Raw genomic sequence first — 20365 nt, forward strand, 5'->3', positions numbered from 1 at the left:
GAGTCCCGGGGCACCAACCCCTCCCCGGGGAATTACCTACAACGTGTGCACCGCCCCCCCTCCCCGGTGCCCCGTGTCCCGGAGCATCACTCCCCTGTCGGCATCATCACACACGGCCCTCCCGGTGCCCCCGGACCCCCTGTACCGCACGGGCACCGCTCCCCTCAAACCCATCCCGGGGCATCCCGCCCGTCCCGGGGCGGGGGGAGGGGGCTGGCGGGGGCGGGTCACCCCCCCGCCGTTACATAAGGGGTTACGTCAGGGCGCGCGGCCACGCTCTTATCCCACCGCCGCCGCCGTTCCCCCACCCCGCCGCGCAGCGCCCGGCCCGGAGCCGCCGCCGCACCCCAGGTGAGCCCCGCGGGCCGGGCCCGAGCCCGCAGCGCCTCCCCCGGGCCGCACCCGGGGTAACGGGGGGAGTCCCGCGGCGGGCGCCGGGGCCCCCATGACCGCCCTGTTTACACCGGCGCGGCGCGTACCACCCTGGCGGGGGAGCGACAAGGGCCTGCCGCCGCGCTGAGCCCCGGCCGCGCCAAGCCGCGCTGGCGGCGCCGCGACCCGGCTACCGGGGCCGGGGCGGGAAACCCAGGCCTCCCTTTCCGAGTACGCGGCCGGCACCGAGGACAGGCCGAGCCCGGTGGCGGCGGCCGCCGTCCCCCCCCAGCGCCGCGGTGGTTGGGCCCGCGCGGCCGCGATTGGCCGAGCGCTTAAAGGGGCCGGCAGCGCGCGCTTTTCCGCCCCGCGGCGCGGCCGCGGTATCGGCGCGTGCCCCCTCGCCCGCGCGGCGCTGCCCGGCACGCGGGGCGGGGGGGGCCATGGACGGCGGCCGCCGCGGGACACAAAGGACGGCGCGGCGGCGGCGGGCGGCTCGGCGCGGGGCCATGGCAGCGGCGGGGCCGGGGCCGGGCATCGGCGGCGGCGGCGGCCCGCGGTACAGCCTGCTGGCCGAGATCGGCCGCGGCGCCTACGGCGTGGTGTACGAGGCGGTGTCGGGCCGCAGCGGCGCTCGGTTGGCGGTGAAGCGGATCCGCTGCGACGCTCCCGAGAACGTGGAGCTGGCGCTGGCCGAGTTCTGGGCCCTGACGAGCCTCCGGCGGCAGCACCCCAACGTGGTGCGCTTCGAGGAGTGCGTCCTGCAGCGGCACGGCCTGGGGCAGCGCATGAGCCACGGCAACAAGCGCAGCCAGCTCTACCTGCGCCTCGTCGAGACCTCCCTCAAAGGTACCGCACCCCCGGGGCACCCCCGGCACGGCCCCGCGCCCTCCCGGGCCACCCCCCGCCTGCCCTCCCGCACCCGCGGCCTCCACGGCCCTGTCCCTGCCCCCCGTGCCACCCATCCCCACCCCTGAGCACCTGGGTCTGCCCCCATCAGTGACCCCCACGCCCAGATCCCCCCGCTCCCTGGGATGCCCCGTGCAGGACATCCTGGTTTTGTCTTTCCCTTACACCTCAGACACTGCTGCTGCCCTTGCTTGCTCCCCATCACCCTATTGCTCAAATCCTTCCTGGGTATTGCTTGTGCTTAAGAGCACCCAAAGCTTCCCTCAGCTCTCACAATGCCCTTCCTCCCACCCCTCCCACCTTGACTCACTGCTTTTCCTGTTCAACTGCCCCTGGGCTCTCCCCACTGTGCCCCTGAGCACCCATCAGCCCTGCACTCTTGGGATCCTCTCTGGGGTATCTGCTCCAGGCTTGCTCCCATTAGCCATCTCTGTCCTGTCCCTGCAGGGCTCCCCCACAGGGTCTCTTTGCTGCCACTCACCCTGAACACACCTGAGGGACCTATGTTCTGGATTCTATCCCCCCATGCTATGCCATCCCCTCCACTCTCCCTTTCCTGTGTGATGCTCCCAGGAACCATTCCCTAAGTCCCACCCATGTCTTGCAGCAGTGCCAGTGGAGTCCCTCCATGTGCCCTGCAGACCTGCCCCCAGTCCTGAGGGACCCTGTTGCCACCTCCAGGCTCAAACCTAGCCCCTGGGGGACAGCCCTGTGTGCTGGACCCCTGGCCAGCACTGACTTGTCCTCCGTTACCCCCCAGATCCATCTGCTGCCCTGGCCTGTGCCACAGCCCACACACATCCCCTTGGGGACCGTCATAGCCTGTGCCCCAGTCACAGCAAGGGGACATCTCCCCCTTTCTGCCCAATGTACTGTCCCATCTGCAGCCTGTTACAGCTAAATATCTCACTGTCCCTGTGTCCCACCAACTGCTGGCTCTGTGGGAACAGCCCTGGAAGCACTAATGCTGTAGCCTGGGCTGATACCCTCATTTTCCCCTGGGGACCCTCAGCAGCATTATGGGGCTGTCGGGGGTCACCTTCTCCTGTCACAGTCGATAGTTGTGATGGTGACATCTCCGAAATGCTCCCTCCCTCTCCTCCCTTGGCTGCTTGTCAGACCCAGCTTTGCCAATGTGCTGTGAAGATGTGGAAAAATACAGGAGCCCTGTGCCCCTGATGCCCCTGTGCCTCCCAGCCTGCTGTGAGCAGAGCTGACCTCCCCAAACTTGTATGCCAGGATTCCTGTCAGCTCCTTGGGGTGCTCAGTCTCCCTCAGCCCCCAGACCCTGTGCCAGGCAAAGAGTTCCTGAAGAGCTCCTGGGATCCATCCTCTGAGCAAACCTGTGGCTCTGCCTGTCCCTGCCTTGCCTGTCACCCTCTGTGTCCCTGGTGAGTGGACATGTCCAGACGTGCCTGGCCCTCTCTGTGCATCCCAGTTCCTGCTGTTCCTTCACACAACCACCCAAGGGAGGCTCCCTGAGAAGGGCAGTGTCCAAATTCCTGTACAGCCAGGGCACACAGCTCCCTGGGAGAGCAGCCAGCTCTTCCATTTGGGTGTGTCCAGCTGTAGCAGGAATAGGGGGTCCTGCCTCCTCTGTCATGTTCCATGCCCTGAGGAGGCTTGGCTTGGGGAATGCTCTTGGGTAGCTGGAGATGACCCATCTCTGGGGGGCATTGAGCCTCCTGAACTCCCAGTGGGGAGGGCTTTGCCTGCCCTGGTCCTATGGCCGCCCCTCAGAGGGGAGCAGAGCTGGGTTCTGCATCCCCAGCCTAGTCAGGAGTAGTTTGACTCCCAAAACCAAGCCAGAGCACATTCTCCTTCCCATCTGCCCGGCTGCCCTTGGGGCTGTGTTGTGCAGGCAGCCTGTGCTCGCTGCCTTCCCAAGCCTTGGGGCTGATAGAGGTGGATAAATATTTTCCAAACAAGAAGCTGGAGCTGGATGAGCCCTGCAGGTCTCCTGCTCTCCTTCCCTGGCGGCAGCAGAGCAGTGGAGCTGTGCTGCCGTGCCATTCTGCACGACCGCAGCTGGGCTATTTACGGGCCAGCACAGATGCTGTGCCAACGTGCTGGGGCTCAGACACGGCGAGGATTAATCTGAGACTTTCTGAACCGGGAGTGCAACTGCCGGGACAGCAGGCGGGGTTTGGTCTCAGGCTACTACAGAGCCTGAACCTTCATCATTTTAACCAGATGTGGAGTAATTAAATTTAAGGGCAGGGTGTGAAAAGGAAGGTGGAAGAGAGGCACCTGAGCCCTGTCACAGGAGCACCTCCAGTGTTTGTGCACATCACATGCCCCTCTTGTTCCTAACCTAGAGCTGCCTTAAGTGAACAGGTATAAGGTGTTGCATCCTGTTCCTCCCATGTCATCTGTGGGGCCATCAACCTACCACCAGCACTCAGCCTCACTCATGGGCTGCCCTGGCATCACCTGTGTGTGTTGCCATCATTCCAACTGCCTGGAATTCCATGCTGCCAGCTCCTATCTCTCTGGTGCAGCCTCCTTGCACAGAGGGAGTAAGAGGTTACATGTGTTTGTGGGCACTGGGATGCTGCTTCTGCTCTCTCAGGATTTTTATTTCCCCTGTGAAGCTAAGGAAATTAGCACGCTGTTAATGAGCTCCCCAGGATGGTGGGGGGGAGGTGTGTGTGTGCTGCTGGAAAGATGGAGTGCGAGTGTATGCCATGCTGTGTTTGGGCAGGGAGCACATGGGGATGCTGGCTTGGTGATAGAGAACAGGTCCAGCCTGTCACTGGCATCTCCTCAGCTCTTGACTGCTTGTCTTCAGTTTGCTAACATCTCTAGGGAGCATCTTGCCAGCTCTTTATGTTTAAAGCTGTTTGTTTTGAAAGCAGGAAGATGATTTAACAACTAAAACACTTTCGGATTATAGAAAGAAAACGAGGAAATATTACTTTTGGCTTAAGTCTCTACTCAAAATGCTCCACCCAAAGTGAAGTGCCTGGTGCTCACAGCAACTGCTGGATCCCCATCATTTTTCATGTGTTTGCTGAGGTTCAAGGGCCAAGTTTTAAGTCAGAGCCTTCCTTATGCTAAAAAACAAACCTTGTCTTGTCAGAGCTAACAGGTCCTGCCTGCTGCTGAGTCAGTGTTTGAGCCACTTCCTGTGGGAAGGGGCTGCCAGCAGTGCTGTGTGGATGCTCTCACCTGTCTGTGTGTGAGGAATGTGGGGCTCTGCCCTGCTCCCTGCATGGTTTGGTTCCTGGCAGAGAAGAGACAGACACTCCTGCTCCGTGTTTGGGCTGTGTGGCTGCAGAGGGAAGCAGGAAAGCCAAACCCTGTGTCCTGCTGTGATGTCCCTGGGATTTAACAAACCAAAGTGGTGGCAGCTGTGTGAGCTGAGGCTGTCCTGGCTGTGCTGGGGTCTCTGTTCTCAGGACAAGCAGACTCTTCTTCAGCTCCCATGCTGTCATGCCAGAGGTGGCTTGCACCAGAGAAGCTGCATTTCCTGGTCAGCATTTTGGTCTCCAGAGCCAAGCTGTCCTGTGCTGCTCCCAGCAGGTCTTTGGGCTTTCATGGACGTGCATCCAGTGCCCTGTGTAACTCCACCCTGTTCTTTCATCCCCTAGATCTAACCTTCAGACTTAATCTCGGCAAAAAATTGCTGAGGATGGGGAGGTGCAGCCAAATCCTTCTGTTGTGCAGATTTCAATTTCCATAGCAGTAGCCATGGATACAGACTGTTTGTGCAAATAACCAATATTCCCACCCACACTGACTGCTGACCAGTGCAGCCCAGGGCTGGGTGTCCCTGGTAGTCCTTGGCTTTACCTGCTGCTGGAAGTTTCTTGCTTTCCCAGATGCTCTCTAGGGCTTTGCTCAAACAAAACCCAACTTTGTCAAATGGGTGGAGTTATTTAACTGCTTTCAAAAACACTTGAGTTCAGCTGTGGGACTTTTTAGCTGTGGCAGAGGTGAGTGGTGTCCTCCAGCTTCTCTCTTATGGTGGTTGAGAATAAGAAAATAAATTTCTAGAGCAAAATGATGCTCTGCTGGTGTGTGTGGGCTCTGCCAGTCACCTGAATGCTCTCTGGAGGAGACTTGGGGTCTGACCCTGGGGTTTGCATTCCTGGCATGAGCTAATGGGGATGGATCTGTTGCCAATGCTCCCTGGGGTATCCTGGCTTCTCTGGGGAGCACCAGTGGCAGACTTGGCCCCATTAGCTGATATTATGCTGTTGTGTTCTTCACGCATCTAATTGATGTGCAAGAGAGTCCTTCCTTAGGCAGGAGTTTTATGGAGTAAAGCCTGAGATGCTCTGAGCTTGAGGAGCCAAGTTTGATGTCTGGTGAAGGAAGAAGCTGTTTGAGGTGTAATACTGAGTTGTAGGAGTACTTACAGTCACAAGTGTGGCTGAGATTACACTCAGCAAACATTGTTTGCAGCTTAGACCTCCAGTTTCCTTATATTAAAGTCTTGTTGGCACTTAATGAAAGCTGGATGAAGTGGCAGAGTTTCCTCAGCACAAATGCAATCCTTAAATGCACAGTTTTGGTCTGGGAAGACCCAGGGGCCATAGGGCTTGGATGCTGGTATGGCCACTCTTGGCAAGACTGTGCTGGCACAGTGTTAGGGGCTGTGGTTTATTCTGTGTGCAGCTCTAGTAAAGTGTGTGGAACGAGCTAGCCTTTGCCTCCTGCAGCAGAGCTTAGGTGGGAGAGGAGGCATTCACAAAAGTGATTTTATTTTTGCTGTAGACTCACTGCTGATTGTGCTTTTAACCTCTGCTGCTTTGGCTGTCAGAGCCTGGGGAGAATGGCCTGCTGGTAGGACTGAGGAAGATGTGTTCTCTGCACTTTGCTGGGAGGAAGTCCCTGAGCTGATTCCCAGCAGTGGGTCTGGATAAACACAGTGCTGGTGTGTCCTGCTCAACAGGATCCCAAAGCACTTGAAGCCACAGCAGTGGTGCCTTGCAGTGCAATAGGTCCCAGTCACATTCCCAAAACTTTTACTATGCACATAAACCAGACCTGGGTCAGTGTGGACTTTGAAATGTGTCTAAAAAACCCGTTCTTTTATCCCTTTTGGTCAGGTGAGAGGATCCTGGGCTATGCAGAGGAGCCTTGCTACCTGTGGTTCGTCATGGAGTTCTGCGAAGGGGGAGACCTCAACCAGTACGTGCTGTCCCGAAGGCCCGACCCTGCCACCAACAAGAGCTTCATGCTGCAGCTGACCAGTGCCATTGCCTTCCTGCACAAGAACCACATTGTCCACCGGGACCTGAAGCCAGACAACATCCTGATAACTGAGAAATCTGGCACTCCTGTGCTCAAGGTGGCTGACTTCGGGCTGAGCAAGGTCTGTGCTGGCCTGACTGCTCGGGGCAAGGAGGGTGGGCATGAGAACAAAAATGTGAATGTGAACAAGTACTGGCTGTCCTCGGCCTGTGGCTCTGATTTCTACATGGCACCCGAGGTGTGGGAGGGACACTACACTGCCAAGGCTGACATCTTCGCCCTCGGCATCATCATCTGGGCCATGATTGAGAGGATCACTTTCATTGACGCCGAGACCAAGAAGGAGCTGCTGGGGACTTACATCAAGCAGGGGTCTGAGATTGTGCCCGTTGGGGAAGCGCTGCTAGAAAATCCAAAGATGGAGCTGCACATCCCTCAGAAACGCAGGACTTCCATGTCTGAGGGGATCAAGCAGCTCTTGAAAGACATGTTGGCTGCTAACCCACAGGATCGACCTGATGCCTTTGAGCTTGAAACCAGAATGGACCAAGTTACATGTGCTGCTTAGATTCAGGGCAGGGCACCACTGTGCTTTGCAGCTGGGTAAGTGATGCACATTTTTTGTCTTATTTCTGTCGCCTGTACTGGCCCAATAGTGCACTTTGTAGTGACACAAAGGAGTCTTTTATGTTCTTAGAGCTATTTCTGTAGTGACTCATCAGAGCACTGCTTCTGAGGTTGTTTTCACCTATTCTACTGCAAAAATAAAGTAGAGGTGAGAAATAGAATTAGCAGCTGCACATCCTGTCACTGCCCAAGGGCCCAGTGGAGCTGGAAGTGCTGGGCAGGAGCCTTGCTCCTCAGAGGTCCTCCTGGCTGGTGGCTGAGACAGGCTGCGGCACAGCAGAGACACCTGCAAGCACTCAGTCTAAGCTTTGGTGACATCTGTCTCTCTCGGGGTCAGGGAGGAGTCTGCCAGTTCTGCCTCCTCTGCTGTGTGATGTAATTTCCACAGTCTGTGCTGGAGCTCCCTGTCTAGCACCATCCCTCTCCCCTGTGACACTTGGACAGGACACCTCGGGGCCCAGCTGGCTCAGTGAGTAGGCACCAAATGGCACATCTGCCTTGGCACAGAACTCTTTGCTTTCACCTACGAGGCACGTGGGTCCATCTTGTGGCTCTGTTTCATTTCCCTATTAAAGGCAGGACTTCCCTTTGGTGTGAGCGACAGTGGCCTAAACCCAGGAGATGCTTTGGTCTCCAGCATCTGTGTTTGTAGACCTGTGTCTACTCAGGAAGGAAGCTTAAAAACAGCTCTGCTCAGACTGAGCTCAACTCTGTCCAGAGTCCCCTCCCTTCTCCCCCCCTGCTAAACAGCCTCAAGCTCAGAGGTCCTGATCCTAAGGCCTGGGTGGTCACACAGGGTCTGGAAGGACCCCAGGGATGTGGTGTAACTGGCAGTGTCACTCACCAGTGACACAGAAGGACTGGGAGGTGTTGCCTACATGGCAAAGCTGCCTGTAAACAGAAGCTGTTACTAAGGATTCTCCCAGCCAAACATTTCAATGAAACTGAAGAATTACAGATTACCAGGGGTGAGGTTGACATCTTTCCAGCCCACATCCTTTCTCAGGCTCCTGCAGAGCTGCCTGCCCGTTTCTGGTCCCAGGAGATCTTTGACAGCCTGGCTGTGTCAGGTGCTGGCATCACCAGCCCTCCCCTCACCCCAAAACCACACACAGCCAGCTGGACTGGAGCTGACCATGGATGCAAGATGGTAAAGAGGGAGGAAATCATGTCCCTGGCCAGCACTCCCCAGCCCTCAGCTGATGGCTGTGTGCTTGTCCAGCTCTGAGAGCAAGCCCCCAGCAGCAGGTGGTGGGGAAGGTGGAGATATTTTGGCAGGTTTTGCTAAAACCCCTCATTGCTGCCACCTGAGGGTTTCTGAGCTTATGGAAAACGCTGTGGTGCCTGACCCCCCCCCATTCTGTGTGCTCAGGTACACTCTGTGCTGTATGTAGAGAAACAGGGATGGAAATTAAAAATCCACCAGTTGGGTGGATCTTGTTCTTCTCTGTTGGTTTGTCCAAACTGGTTCACAGACCATCCCCTCTGTACTCTTCCATCACATAATATTTAATGCCCATCTCAAGTGCAAGTAACTGATTCAAGCGCTGCTGCCTGGGGCTGGATACTGGTCCCAGTGCAAGTGTGGGCTGGGGATTAGGGTGGGGGAATGAATCTGTGGACATGTGAGCCTTTCAGATGGGTGTGCTCCAGCCCGGGGGCAGAGCAGACACCCTGCCCTGTGCCCGGGGCGAGGTGTGGGGCTGTGGGAGCAGCTCTGCCCGCACGTGGAGGGTCAGGCCGGGCTCTGCCATCTGCGCCAGCTCTGTGCTGACACGATGCTGCTGCGTTATGCAACCAGCCCCTGCCCTCGGGGGGAAATTCATCCTGCGCAGTTCTGCGGAATAGTACATGAAGGGATAACAAACACCGAGGGGACAGTCCTACCCCGCGGCTGTTTGCTCAAACCCAGCTGCCTTCTGCAGCCCCCCTCCCACTCCATCCATGAGTCTGCACCGATGGCTCCATCATGACACAGCTGCAGCAGCCAGGGATGCTCTTACATAACCCAGCCTGGCACATGGAGCGTGGTTGCTTGGCCCAGATAGAGCCCAGCACCCGTCATGTGTTCCCTGCAAACCCAGAGTGTTCCTCCGCCTCACTCGTGGGGCAGCCACAATATTTGGTGCACTTTGCTGTATGGTTTTCCTGGTGTACTTGTGTATTTAAATCAGCCTTCTTCTGGCTGCTATTAAATGTAAATCTTAAATTGGAAACCTGCTTGAGAAGCTTAAAATGGGATTTAGAGCAGGGCCTGAATTCTGCTCTCAGGTAATTTTAGTTGACCGAGAAACTCACGTAACCTCTTCCAACTTATTTGTGGCACTGGTGTGTAGCTTTGCTCTGCTGGGTCATGCAGCAGGTTCTTCCCCAGGACAGTTCAGACCTGCTCAGCCTTGGTTCATGTCATAACCTGAAAAACTGTAACCCTCCCTGACCAGGGAATTGGGTTTTTGCTTATTCTTTCCTATGCCACTGACCTCTTCAGATTTCACTTCGTGTCTCAGCAGCTTTGGCTTTAGTTCTGCCGCAGATGCTGCACACACCTGAGAGCTTCATGCTCTGTTATACTTCCAAAATGCAGATAGCAAATGTCAGTTCTCAGACAGAAAAGTGTTTTTGGCTTGGTTTATGCTGGACACTGGGCTGCCTGAGGTGGAGATAACTCATTATCTCCTTGCTTTTCCCACTGCTAGTGACACTGGTGCGAATAGTTTCAGTGGAGGTGGGCAGCATTTCTGTGGGAGAAACAAAGGTATTCTCTTTTTAATTTTAACACTTCTTCCCTACCTTCTGCAAATGTTTAGATAAAGCCAAGTTTATCTACAGCTCTCTAGAGTTGTTGGCAAAAGCTGCCTTTCAGGCAAAGAGGACAAAAGCCTTTCTAGTACAATTAGGAAGTGGCTGGGTTGTGCTGGGTATCTGCTGATGGGTCTCTTTCTGTGATAGCCCAGCACTGACTGCACTGCCCACTGGGGAGTGTTTCACTCTTCCTTCCCAGTACTGGAAAGCTGGAATGATTCTCTTTTCCTGCAATGTGAACATCTTTCATTCTATGTCACTTTTGTAGTTGCCCTCCAGATTCCCTAGGGATGGTCAGGGGCCTCCCAGAGATGCTGCTGTGGTGGATCCTCTGATGGGGTGGCTTTGTGCAACCCTTAGGGAGGTTGTAGAGGAAAAGGTACAGTGGCAGTGTGGCCTTTTGCTGCTCCCTGCAGTGACACAGGGACCTTGGCCACAGAAATACAAAGGGCAAGTACAGCATCACCCACCACTGACAGTTATGTGTTTAAGAAACTTGGTAGGTTTGATTCACACAGGACATCAAACTACAATGGTTGTGATCGGTGTAGAGGCAGCTTGTTCTTGTAGACTTGTATTCCATGACATTTGCACTGTGGATAAGACAGTTGGTCTGATTTTGGGTGGATAATCAAGATGAATGGCAAGAATCTGTGCAGGCTGCAGCATCTCAGGGGCTGTCATGACCAGGAAGGTGTTCAATAGCTGCAGCCAGTCTGGCTCTCTCCAGCACTCCTCTGTCACTGGGTTTGATTATTCCAGTTTCAGCTGAAAGTGGCTGTTTGTATTTGCATTGTTCTGCTCTTTTTACAACCAGGATCTGATGCTGAACAAGCTTTTCTGCTCACCCTGCATGATGGTGTCTACCCTGGCCAGAGCTCTCTGGTGCTGTGCCCAACCACCCCCAGCACTGCTGATAAGCTGCTGCCCTGTGGAATTTCAGAGCTGAAGGAAGGACAGGGATCAGGGACACAGCAGCAGCTCTGAAAGATGTCAGCGAGCAGGGATTGCTGCATCAAGTTAGGTCTTGGCTGTTAGTATCACTCAGGTCAAGCTTTACTCTCTGGCCTGTTAAAGGACAGCAATTTCATTCCTAAAGCAATCTTGGTTTTGACTTTGGACAGTTTTCAGTGTGTTTTGTGGATCTTGGCATGGACAAAAGCCACAGGACAGTAATAGCAAGATCAGTTCCTCTTCTTCATAGCAGTGAATGCAGCATCACAGGGGCAACCCCATAGACTGGTGACACCCTTCTGGGCAGTGTTGATTCTACTTGGAGTAAAGTGAAGCCCTGAGAGTGACCTGGACCATGGACCATGTTGCCTCTGGCCAACTGTATTGGTGTTTGTGTTTGCTCGCTGTCACCCCTGCTTTGCCTTCTGGGACAGGTCACTGCAGTTGGATTTAAGGATGCACCCAAGGAATGCATCACAAGTATAGATACAGAGCATGATGGAAAGCTCAGGAGATAAATCAGGCACTCAGCTCCCTTCCCTCACACTCTGTGTTCCCACACAGGGGCAGATGACATGGTTAACACAGGAGCTGCTGGGTTATCTCTCCCTCCTCTGCACCGAGTCCTCTCTGACGTGCAGACCCCACTGCCCCTCTGTGTGACCCACACATTGGTGTCATCTTGTGTGCTGGGTGAGGACTGCATGGGCTGCAGGTTCACATCCTGCTGATGCCAAATGAACATTCGAGCTGATTAAAACTATAAGTGGCATCAGTGGAGGGATTAAAAGCTCTTGAACAAGCCCCTGCAAAAACGTGCGTCAGCGGGGTGAGCTCTCCTGTCTCAGAGCAGTGAGCTCAGGGCTGCTCAAGCAAGCACCTTCCCTGATAATGTTCCTACTCCAGGGAAGCACAAACAGAAACCATGCCCTACTTGCTAACGAAGCTGCATCATAGGAGCAACCTTTCAGAAGGATCCTTGTGTGTTTGCCTTGACCCAATGTCTGTGTGCCTCTCGCCTCCTCAAACAAAAAAGCTTTATTCCGATAGCAGCTTGCAAAAGTGGCATCCCTTTGGTTAACCTCTCCTGGAAAGGAGCGCCCATGACCTTGCCTTCTGCTCTGGGCAGCCTTGTCCTTTAGAAATGTGTTCCTCGGGCAGGGATTTCTTTAATGAGATTTCTTAGGGCTTAGGTATTGCAGTAATTTGCTGGGCAGTAGCATTTTTTTTCTGCAACAGGTCTTTCCCACTGCTCCTTTGGTGTCTCTGCAGAGCATCTCGCCCATCCCTGGTGGGGTGGGACCTACTCCTGCTGAATGGAGGAGCTAAATCCACCCCCCACATTTTTTTCCAGCTAACTGCCTGCATTTAGAGCCTATGGACCACCCCACTGCTTCCCAGCACAACCACTGCCCTCAGCTCTGCTGGTGCCTCCTTGAGTTTGGGACATCCTAAAGGATGTATTTTCAGTACAGCCATGACATCATGTGTACATAGGTGTGCTGTTCTTCTGTCCACAGGGAATTTTCTGGGTTGCAGAAAAACTGTGTGGAAAACGCTGGTGGCTTATGTGCAGAGTTGAGCATTCCCATGTCCCTGAGCTTGGAGGACAGGAGAGTGCCAGGGCTGTGGATGAATGGGTGCAGCACCTCTGCTGCTACAGGAACCATGGGGGTTGTTGTCTGTTGAGGCTTTGGCCAAAGCAGGGATTGGTGCAGCAAATCAAACTCTAAACTGAGCATCCTCATGGGCTGAGCTGCAAACCTCTCCTGCTCTGCTTCCAGTTCCATCAACCTGGATTTTACCCACCAAACCTCTCCTGCTCTGCTTCCAGTTGCAGCAGCCTGGATTTTACCCACCAAACCCCTCCTGCTCTGCTTCCAGTTGCAGCAGCCTGGATTTTACCCACCAAACCCCTCCTGCTCTGCTTCCAGTTGCAGCAGCCTGGATTTTACCCACCAAACCTCTCCTGCTCTGCTTCCAGTTCCATCAACCTGGATTTTACTCACCTTTTGCAGAGCCACTTACAGTGCCCGAGCTGCTGCTGACGCAGCAGGCGAGTGGTGCCGGGCACCTCTGGGGTTGCAGCTTGTTCCACCTTTCCTGGTGGAGAGCAGGGAGCCAGCACTCACAGACACGTCACATGGACTCTCAAGGCCAGGCTCTGCTGTGGGTGCACTTGTCCTTGTTCCAGCAGGACTGTGACTGCAGGGAGCTGTGTGGAGTGGGGGTGTGAGGAGATGCTCGGCCCCAGCCAGCCTGTCCCAGCTCAGCCCCTGGCCTGGGGCAGCTGGATGTGTGCTGTCCTTGGCAGTGTGCTCCATGCACTGCTGTCTGAGTCCTGGGAAAAAACTGACTGTAAACTGAGCCCAGTTCCTATCTGGATCAACAGCAAAAGCACTGGAGAGATGTGGCAGCACCTGTTTTGGGCTAACTGGGATAAGTGGGCAGGTGGCAGGAGCGGTGTCCTACACTCCTTCCATCTGGGAGCCAATGCCTGCAGTCACAGTGTAGTAACTGAGACAAACCACTGACAAACCTGACCTCTCTTTCTCCTCTCTTGTTTTTTCTTGCAGATTTATTTACCAGGGACCCATAATCTCCATTATTTACATGCAACAAGGAAGTCAAAGATAAGGGAAGATGATGATACAGAAGATCCCTGATCTACAGGATCTCTGGCAATGTGAAATGTTTGGGTGTTACTTTTTTGTGTTGTGGGGGTGTGGGAGGGGGCTGCAGGGGCCTGTGGAAGAACACAAGCTGGCAGCTGTCACACTCACGAGACTTTGGAACAAGATCCAGAGAGCAGAGCTGCCCTTGTCCAGCCCTCCCCGTGTCTCCTGTGCTGCTGTTTGACTCAGTAGGTGTTTGTTTCTAGGAATGTGGTTCCTTAAGGAAGTGGGAATCAGCAGCCTGATGGTGAGGTGTGCTGCCAGGCACCAGCTCAGAGTCCAGCTGGGCACAGTTTTGGGTTCAAAGCTATTGATTTTGCCTAGGGAAAATGGGAACAAAGTGATGGCTAGGTTTGCATTGGGAGTGCAGTGCTTTAGGAAAAATGAGTCTCTTGGACCACACGTTGAAGCAGCTAAGTAACTTCATAGGCAGGCAGCTCCTGAATAGGTGGTGCTGCCCTGGCTTGTGAGCAGCTGACATTAGGATAGAGTAGGATAAACAGGCTGGAAAGCCATTTGGCAAAGCAGGTCTTCCCAAGCTGGATTTCATGATCATCTTTGTTACTGTCTTTCTATACAGATGGAACTGGGGAGCTGCTGAGGACATTTTCAGGTTGACATCATCTGAGTACAAGAGAAACAGAAAGCAGTCCACTGCTCTGATCCATTTACTGCCAAACTTCAGTCGATAGGAACAATGCTGTGGAGAGAAGGAGGTTTGGCCTTAATTGGCCATGGGCTGGATTTTAGCCTCCCACAGGACACTTTTCCCTGCTAGCTAATGATCTCCAGGAAGCAAAAGGCAATGCTGCTGTTCACAATGGGTTACGGTACCGTTCAGGTCAGGAGATTGGAACCTCAGGCCGAGCACTTAAAACTCGATTTCCTTGCCTATATTTAAAGCAAAACTCCTGTTGCGGGGCTGCCCTGTGTTGAGGATCTTTAGACTTTGCTCACTGTAAATGCAATGTAAAGCACCACCTCTTCTCCACCCTGCAGCTTCTGAACCACCTAAAATGTTTCTCTGCAGTTGAAATCACCAGTAGTGGTTTGGGAAGTGGTCTGGTCTGACCCAGCATCACTGCTGAGCTGTCAGGGTGCTCAGTCTGGAGCTAACCATGGCCACAAGCAGGAGAGGGTCCCCCTGGTCCCCTCATCCCTGGCAGCTTTCCTCTGCCATCACTGGAAGGTTCCTGACTGGCAGCACCTCCATGTCTCTCCTCAGTGTACTATGCTGACCTCACAGGAATGAATGGAAATGGAGGAAATTCAGGTGGGCTCAGGCAGAGCAGGGAAAGGAAGGAGGGGTGTCTTTCTTCTCTTCCATCTTTTCCAGGACACAAAGCTAAAGCTGTGGCTGCTGGAAGGCCTGGTCCTTCTTAGGAGGACCAGGAGGCTCCAAACTGGCTGTCTGTGACTTGTGAAGGTTTGGACAGACAAATGCACTGCCAAACCCTTGTTCTCACACTGTGCTTGTGTTTGTCCCTAGGTATGCTCCTGTGAGCTGCAGCTGGGTGGGATTCCTGCAGCTTCCTGTGCTGCATCCCACAGGAAGGGGAGAGTGAACCATTTAGCCCACAAGTGCAGTGTTAGTGCCCTGATCACTGGACCATCCTTCCTCCACCTGGCAGAGCCTTTGCTCGTGACTGTTAGGGCTGTTCTAACCGAAGCCTGGCCTGAACGGGTGCGGTGAGAGGGCAGGAGGGGAAGCTGGAAGGCAGTCACTGGATTGCCCTGTTCTTCTCAGGACAGGAGTCCAGCAGGCCCTGGGAGGGTCAGCCCTCTTGGTCACTGCTGTTTCAGGCCATCTTCAAACCACACGTCTCCACCTCAGCTTTTGCATTGCAGATGTGTTTTTCAAGCAGCTTGATGTTAGTGAGCTAGACCGTAGTGCCTTACTTAGGATTTAGCAAACACTTCCAAGGAGGAGTCCTAGGGCTGCTAGCCTTTGGCCAATGTGGATGTTTCCCTGAGTAGTTTGTCCTTTTAAGAGCATTTCTCTGATTTTGCTGCTGTTTGTGCTCAACTCCCTGGACTATATAGGAACCTGCCTTGTGTTTACAGCTCCCCACATCTCTCCTTCAGTTACTTTGGCCCAGACCAGCACTCCCTCTAGAACAATGTGGGAACAGGGAACAGCTCAAACCTGCATATGCTGTGAGATGGGGAATTTTAGGCTTCTCTTCCCAGGTGGGTCTTTTTGGCCTCACCTGCCCAGCCCCTGCAGGCCAAACTTCTTCCTCTGCTGTGGATGTTTGGCACTAGGATGCACTGCTGGGAAAATCCAAGTTCAAGAAAGCAGCACCAAGCCTGTGGCCCATTTCCCAGCTCAGGGCCATGCTGTCTGTCTCTTCCTGGCTGCAGTGATGCTGAGCATCCAGGTGCTGGGGGTAGCTGGTTAGTGTGGGGGGAGCCAAGCCACCCTTGCAGAACTCTCTGGGCTCGTGTGGCCCCAGATGGTGCCCACACCAGGGGAGTGATTGTATGAAACTGTTTACTTCTGATTTTGCTGTTTACAAGAGGGGTGTGGGGTGGGTGGGGGGAACAAGCCAAGCCTCAGGAGGATTGGGAACTGTGTTATCTGCACCAGCCTGCAGCAAGGCCGACACCACCGGCATCATGCAGGTGTCATGGGGATTTCCTGGCCAGCTTTGGTCCATGGGGAGGAAAGCAGAGGTGGAGCTGTAGCCTAGAGGGGTTAGATTAGCTCCCCTATATCCCCTTGCTGCTGTCTTTGAGGTTCAGCAGCGCTAGTGACAGATAAGAGTTACCCCTGTGGTCTTCCTTTACTCCTCAGGACCCAGCTCCTTCACATATCACAGGCTCCCAGAGCCTTTCTGGAGCAATAAGATGTAAAACAAGTGTTACCATCATCGTGGAAATCCTCCGTTGTGTGCAGTGTGTCTCCGTATGCAGTAGGAGTCTGGGTTTAAGCCTGCCAAGCATCACAGGGGAGCTGCTGCAGGGCACAAACTGGGCTTTGTTTCCCTGGGCTTTCTGCAGGTCAGAACAGGGAAACACGCTGCTGCTTTCCTTCCTTACCCCAGGCCTGTGCTGCCCAAGCCTCACACTACAGCTGCCTGGGGCAAGGGTGCTCCTGATCCCCCTTTTTGGCAATGCTGGCATGGGATGGGTGAGCAGAGCTCAGTGCTCCACTTCTCACAGCCCCCATCCCATCAGCCAGGGCAGCATTGGGAAAGCAGAGCCCCCATTTCCTTTGCACCAGGGGGCAGCCACTGCTTGTGCCACTGGTGTGGGAGGAGTTGTGCCAGTGGCTCCTGTGCTCCTCAGCTGGTTACAGGCACATTCATGTGGGCCCTTCATGTCCAGAAGCATTTTGCAATTCAGGGCAGGGTGTCTGGTGGGTGTAGCTGGAAGGGAAGTGCAGGGAGCTGCTCTCTTCCAGCTGTGATCTGCCAGATCATTTCTCTGCAGCCTGTCCAAATGCTTTTAGCCCTGAGGGTGTCTAGGCTGCTGGAAGAGCTCGCAGGGGCCACACATGAGTGCCTGGTGTTCCCAGCCTGGTGCCTGTTGCCAGCAGGGACCTTCAGCTCACTCACCCAGCAGAAAACAGCAACTTTGCAGGGTGAGCTGCTTCACTACCACACCAGAGAGGTTCTGAGTGACCCCCAGGACAGGGGCTCATGGCTGCCCCTGCCCTGCTGAGGGCTCTCCTGGCTCCCCACAGCTCCTGTGCTGAGTTAGCAAGAGCAGAAGGCTTAAACCCAGACTCCAAACTAAAGATAATATTAGTAAACGAGTCTGTATTTTTCTTTTTTTTTTTTTTTTTTGCACAGAAGCTGGTTATCTAGGACCTATGTGTGAACAACTTTATATAAATATTTTTTGTACTTGGTTTCCTTGGGTTGGTATGAAACATTCTATTTAAGTTTTTTGAACACTGTGGATCCCCTGATGTGTATGAATGGCAGAGGCTTTGTAAATTAAGGGACGTTTGTGTGAATAAAGCTATTTGATGGGGTTGAAAAGCCACAAACAACTTGAAACATGAGCTCTGTGTGTTTGTCCTTTGCTGTACTGGCAGCAGTGGGGTTGAAAGGGTGTCCCTGGCAGCAGTGGGCAGACCAAGACCCTAAAGCAGCTCTGGCTCCATCCTGGAGGGCAGGTCCAGCTAAGCCTGAGCTGGAACTGGGCTGGCTGGACTGACCTCGGGGCTTAGGGCACCAAACCAAGGCACTCTGGCCACTGCCAACCAGAATATGTCTCAGTGGCATGTGGCACTTGTGGCCCTTTATCCTTGCCCTGGATTAGGATTAACCCCGTTCTAGATGCAGATGCCAAGTAGGACACTGTGATTACTGGGACGGGCAAGCTTGCTTCCCCCTCCTCTGGCCACAAGCTGGCAACCCTGTGGTTCAGGAGGCAGAAATGACCAGCAACCCCTCACCCAGCTGGCTGCCTGCAAACCCCACAAGGAGAACAGCCTGCAGAACTGCCACTTGAGTAGCCACAATCAGCTTCTCCCTTTGCACAGATCCTCTGCCCCGAATGCCAGGCGCCGGTGCCAGCAGCTGGGAGCCTCCAGTGCCACAACTGCTACCCACGGTGAGAAAAGCATCACGAGGCTGAGCTGCGTCCTGCAGCCACGAGGAGTTTTCCTGTGGGTGATGTCCACGGGAGTGCAGCAGCGTGGGGCTCCCCGTGGGACACGGATGCGCTGGCACCCACCAGCCCTTGTGGAGCGGACCCGCAGCACTGCCGGGACGTGCCGGGCAGCCAGTCCTCCCCTGGGCCGCCTGCCCGTGGGCTCCCCCCGCACGGCCTCAGCATTGTGCTCCTTAATCGCTGCCGACAGGCTCCTCAAATGGATGTTTTCAGCCCACTGGGGCCGCAGGGAGGCTGGTCGACCACAGCCCGAGCGATGCTGGCGAGGGGGCCCCAAGCTGTGTTTCCTCCTTCTTCCTGCTGGGTTATCTCGGGCATTGACTGCTCAGCACCCGCTGTGAGGGGCAGCCTGGGGTGCTCAAACATCCCCCCCAGTCCTGCCCAGAGCATCCTGCCTGCAGGCAGGGAAGGGGCTGCATTGGCTCCAGTCACACCGGCCCCCAGTGTGGGACAAGCCCCAGGACTGTCCCTGTCATCGTGACCCGCTGTGCTACACTGCTGTTCCCCACCAAATACAGTCACCCCCAAAACCTCTGTCACAAATGCTGTGGCACCTCCAAGAACAGTTCTACTCTTGTGACTTCCCCCTGCTTTAAGCTACACCGGTGACAAAGTTCATGTTGCCTCCAGGCTCATGGCATCTCGCTCGACTCTGTGACCAGGCACAAAATGTGTTCCATGAGCCCCACAGGCCCTGACTCCCAGCTCAGCCCTTGCAAATGGGATGAAACTGAACCCCAGCAGGAGCTTGGGGTTGGAGCCTGGCTCACCTCTCACGTGTGCTGCAGGTGAGGAGCTGGTAAGGGCAGGTGACCACACAGCACAGCAGAAAAGCACTATTAATGAGGAAGTTGATGTCAGTCACCAGGAGAGATGTTTCACTCTGGATTTGCTCTCTGGAGACCTGCTATTTCATATGCAAAGAGGTTTGCTGAACTCCACAAAGGTGCTTCAAGCATTTGACAGCTGACAGGATCCCCAGGAGCCACCAGCTCTGTGCTCCTCAGGGACCATGGGGCACATGCTGGGGCAGAACTGCACGTGGCAAAGGCCACGGCCAGGCAGCAGGGCCAGGGTGGGAAAGGCAAGGACAGCCCTGGCAGCCACTATGGCCATGAGGCCAGTCACAGCCCTGAGTGCCAGCACCAACCTCACCTGGAGGGTTTAAACCTCAGAGTAGATGTGAGGTGCTGCTGCAGCCATGGCTTTGCTCTCCCTCTCTCTGCTTGCACACAGGAACATTTTCAAGAGCCTCCTCTCCACAGAGGCTGTGTTTTACAGCTGAGGCACTAAGTCATTCATCACAAAACATAAATCCAGATTTCTTTTAAGATCTCCTGAGCTCCTCAAGCAGCAGCACTTCAGCAGCCCTCGCTGGGCCAGAGCGACACCAGCTGCTGCTTGAGCTGGTGGGAGGAGAGCAAGGTCCATTGTATGGGCAAAGGACATTCATTTGCCTCATCCCCACACTGATGAATTGCTCCACTTGCCCGTGTCAGGCTCCAGCACAGCAGAGGATGAACAGCTAAAGCTGCACTAAGCCCACACACTCCATTGAGCCAGGAGATGACTCAGAGGAGGCTCTCGGTGCGGGCGGAGGTGACAATGAACACAAGGGACAAAAGCTGAGTGAGCAGGGGACTCTGCTCTCACCACTGACCCACTGTGAGGCAGAAGCCCTGACCCTCCTCACCCTCTGTCCCCCTGTTCAATGGCAGGACAGCCACAAAGGTTCTTGGACAGCCCAGCCCCAGTGCTCTGACACACGGCAGACGAGGCCATGGATGGCACCAAGCTTAAATACATTTCATCCCATTGCACACAATATCCCAGCAGCTCACCAGCTCAGACAGGAGCCCCCCATGTGTGTGGAACGGCTGCAGTCCCCATCCCTCCTTCTGCACCTCCAGCCCTGCCCAGGCAACCCTGGGGATGGAGCAGGGGGAGCAGCATCGCCCAAACCACCTCCTGATTCCACCCAAGGCTTCAAAAAATGTAATTTTTGCCTGCAATCTGTCTCAAATGCATTGTGCAGTCTGCCCACCCCACGCACACCCCACCTGCCTCTCCCCACAGTAGGAACTGCACGTGGCAGCAGCAGCAGCTTCACTCAGAGCCACTTCGGGTCAGTCTCAGTTCCCTGAACAAAAGCTGCTTCCCCAGCTGATTTCCTGACAGAGCTGATGGCCTGTGCCCTC

General features: G+C 54.9%; 1 protein-coding gene across 1 annotated transcript; it reads left to right on the top strand.

Moving 5' to 3' along the window:
* Positions 1–693: 693 nt before the first annotated feature.
* Positions 694–17548, top strand: STK35 (serine/threonine kinase 35). Its single transcript, XM_030288976.4, has 3 exons — positions 694–1221; positions 6339–7086; positions 13443–17548. Exons 1-2 carry the CDS (start codon positions 816–818, stop codon positions 7049–7051), a joined length of 1119 nt encoding a protein of 372 aa, XP_030144836.3. The 5' UTR covers positions 694–815; the 3' UTR covers positions 7052–7086; positions 13443–17548.
* The last annotated feature ends 2817 nt before the right edge of the window (positions 17549–20365 follow it).

This window comes from Taeniopygia guttata, chromosome 20 (genome assembly GCF_048771995.1).
Source record: "Taeniopygia guttata chromosome 20, bTaeGut7.mat, whole genome shotgun sequence".
Lineage (NCBI taxonomy): Eukaryota > Metazoa > Chordata > Aves > Passeriformes > Estrildidae > Taeniopygia > Taeniopygia guttata.

Bases quoted from the DNA above. Each gene is read 5' to 3' on its own strand.
- STK35 (XM_030288976.4), top strand. From the start codon at position 816: ATGGACGGCGGCCGCCGCGGGACACAAAGGACGGCGCGGCGGCGGCGG. The intron at 1,222-6,338 runs GTACCGCACCCC...CCTTTTGGTCAG, and splicing joins CGTCGAGACCTCCCTCAAAG to GTGAGAGGATCCTGGGCTAT.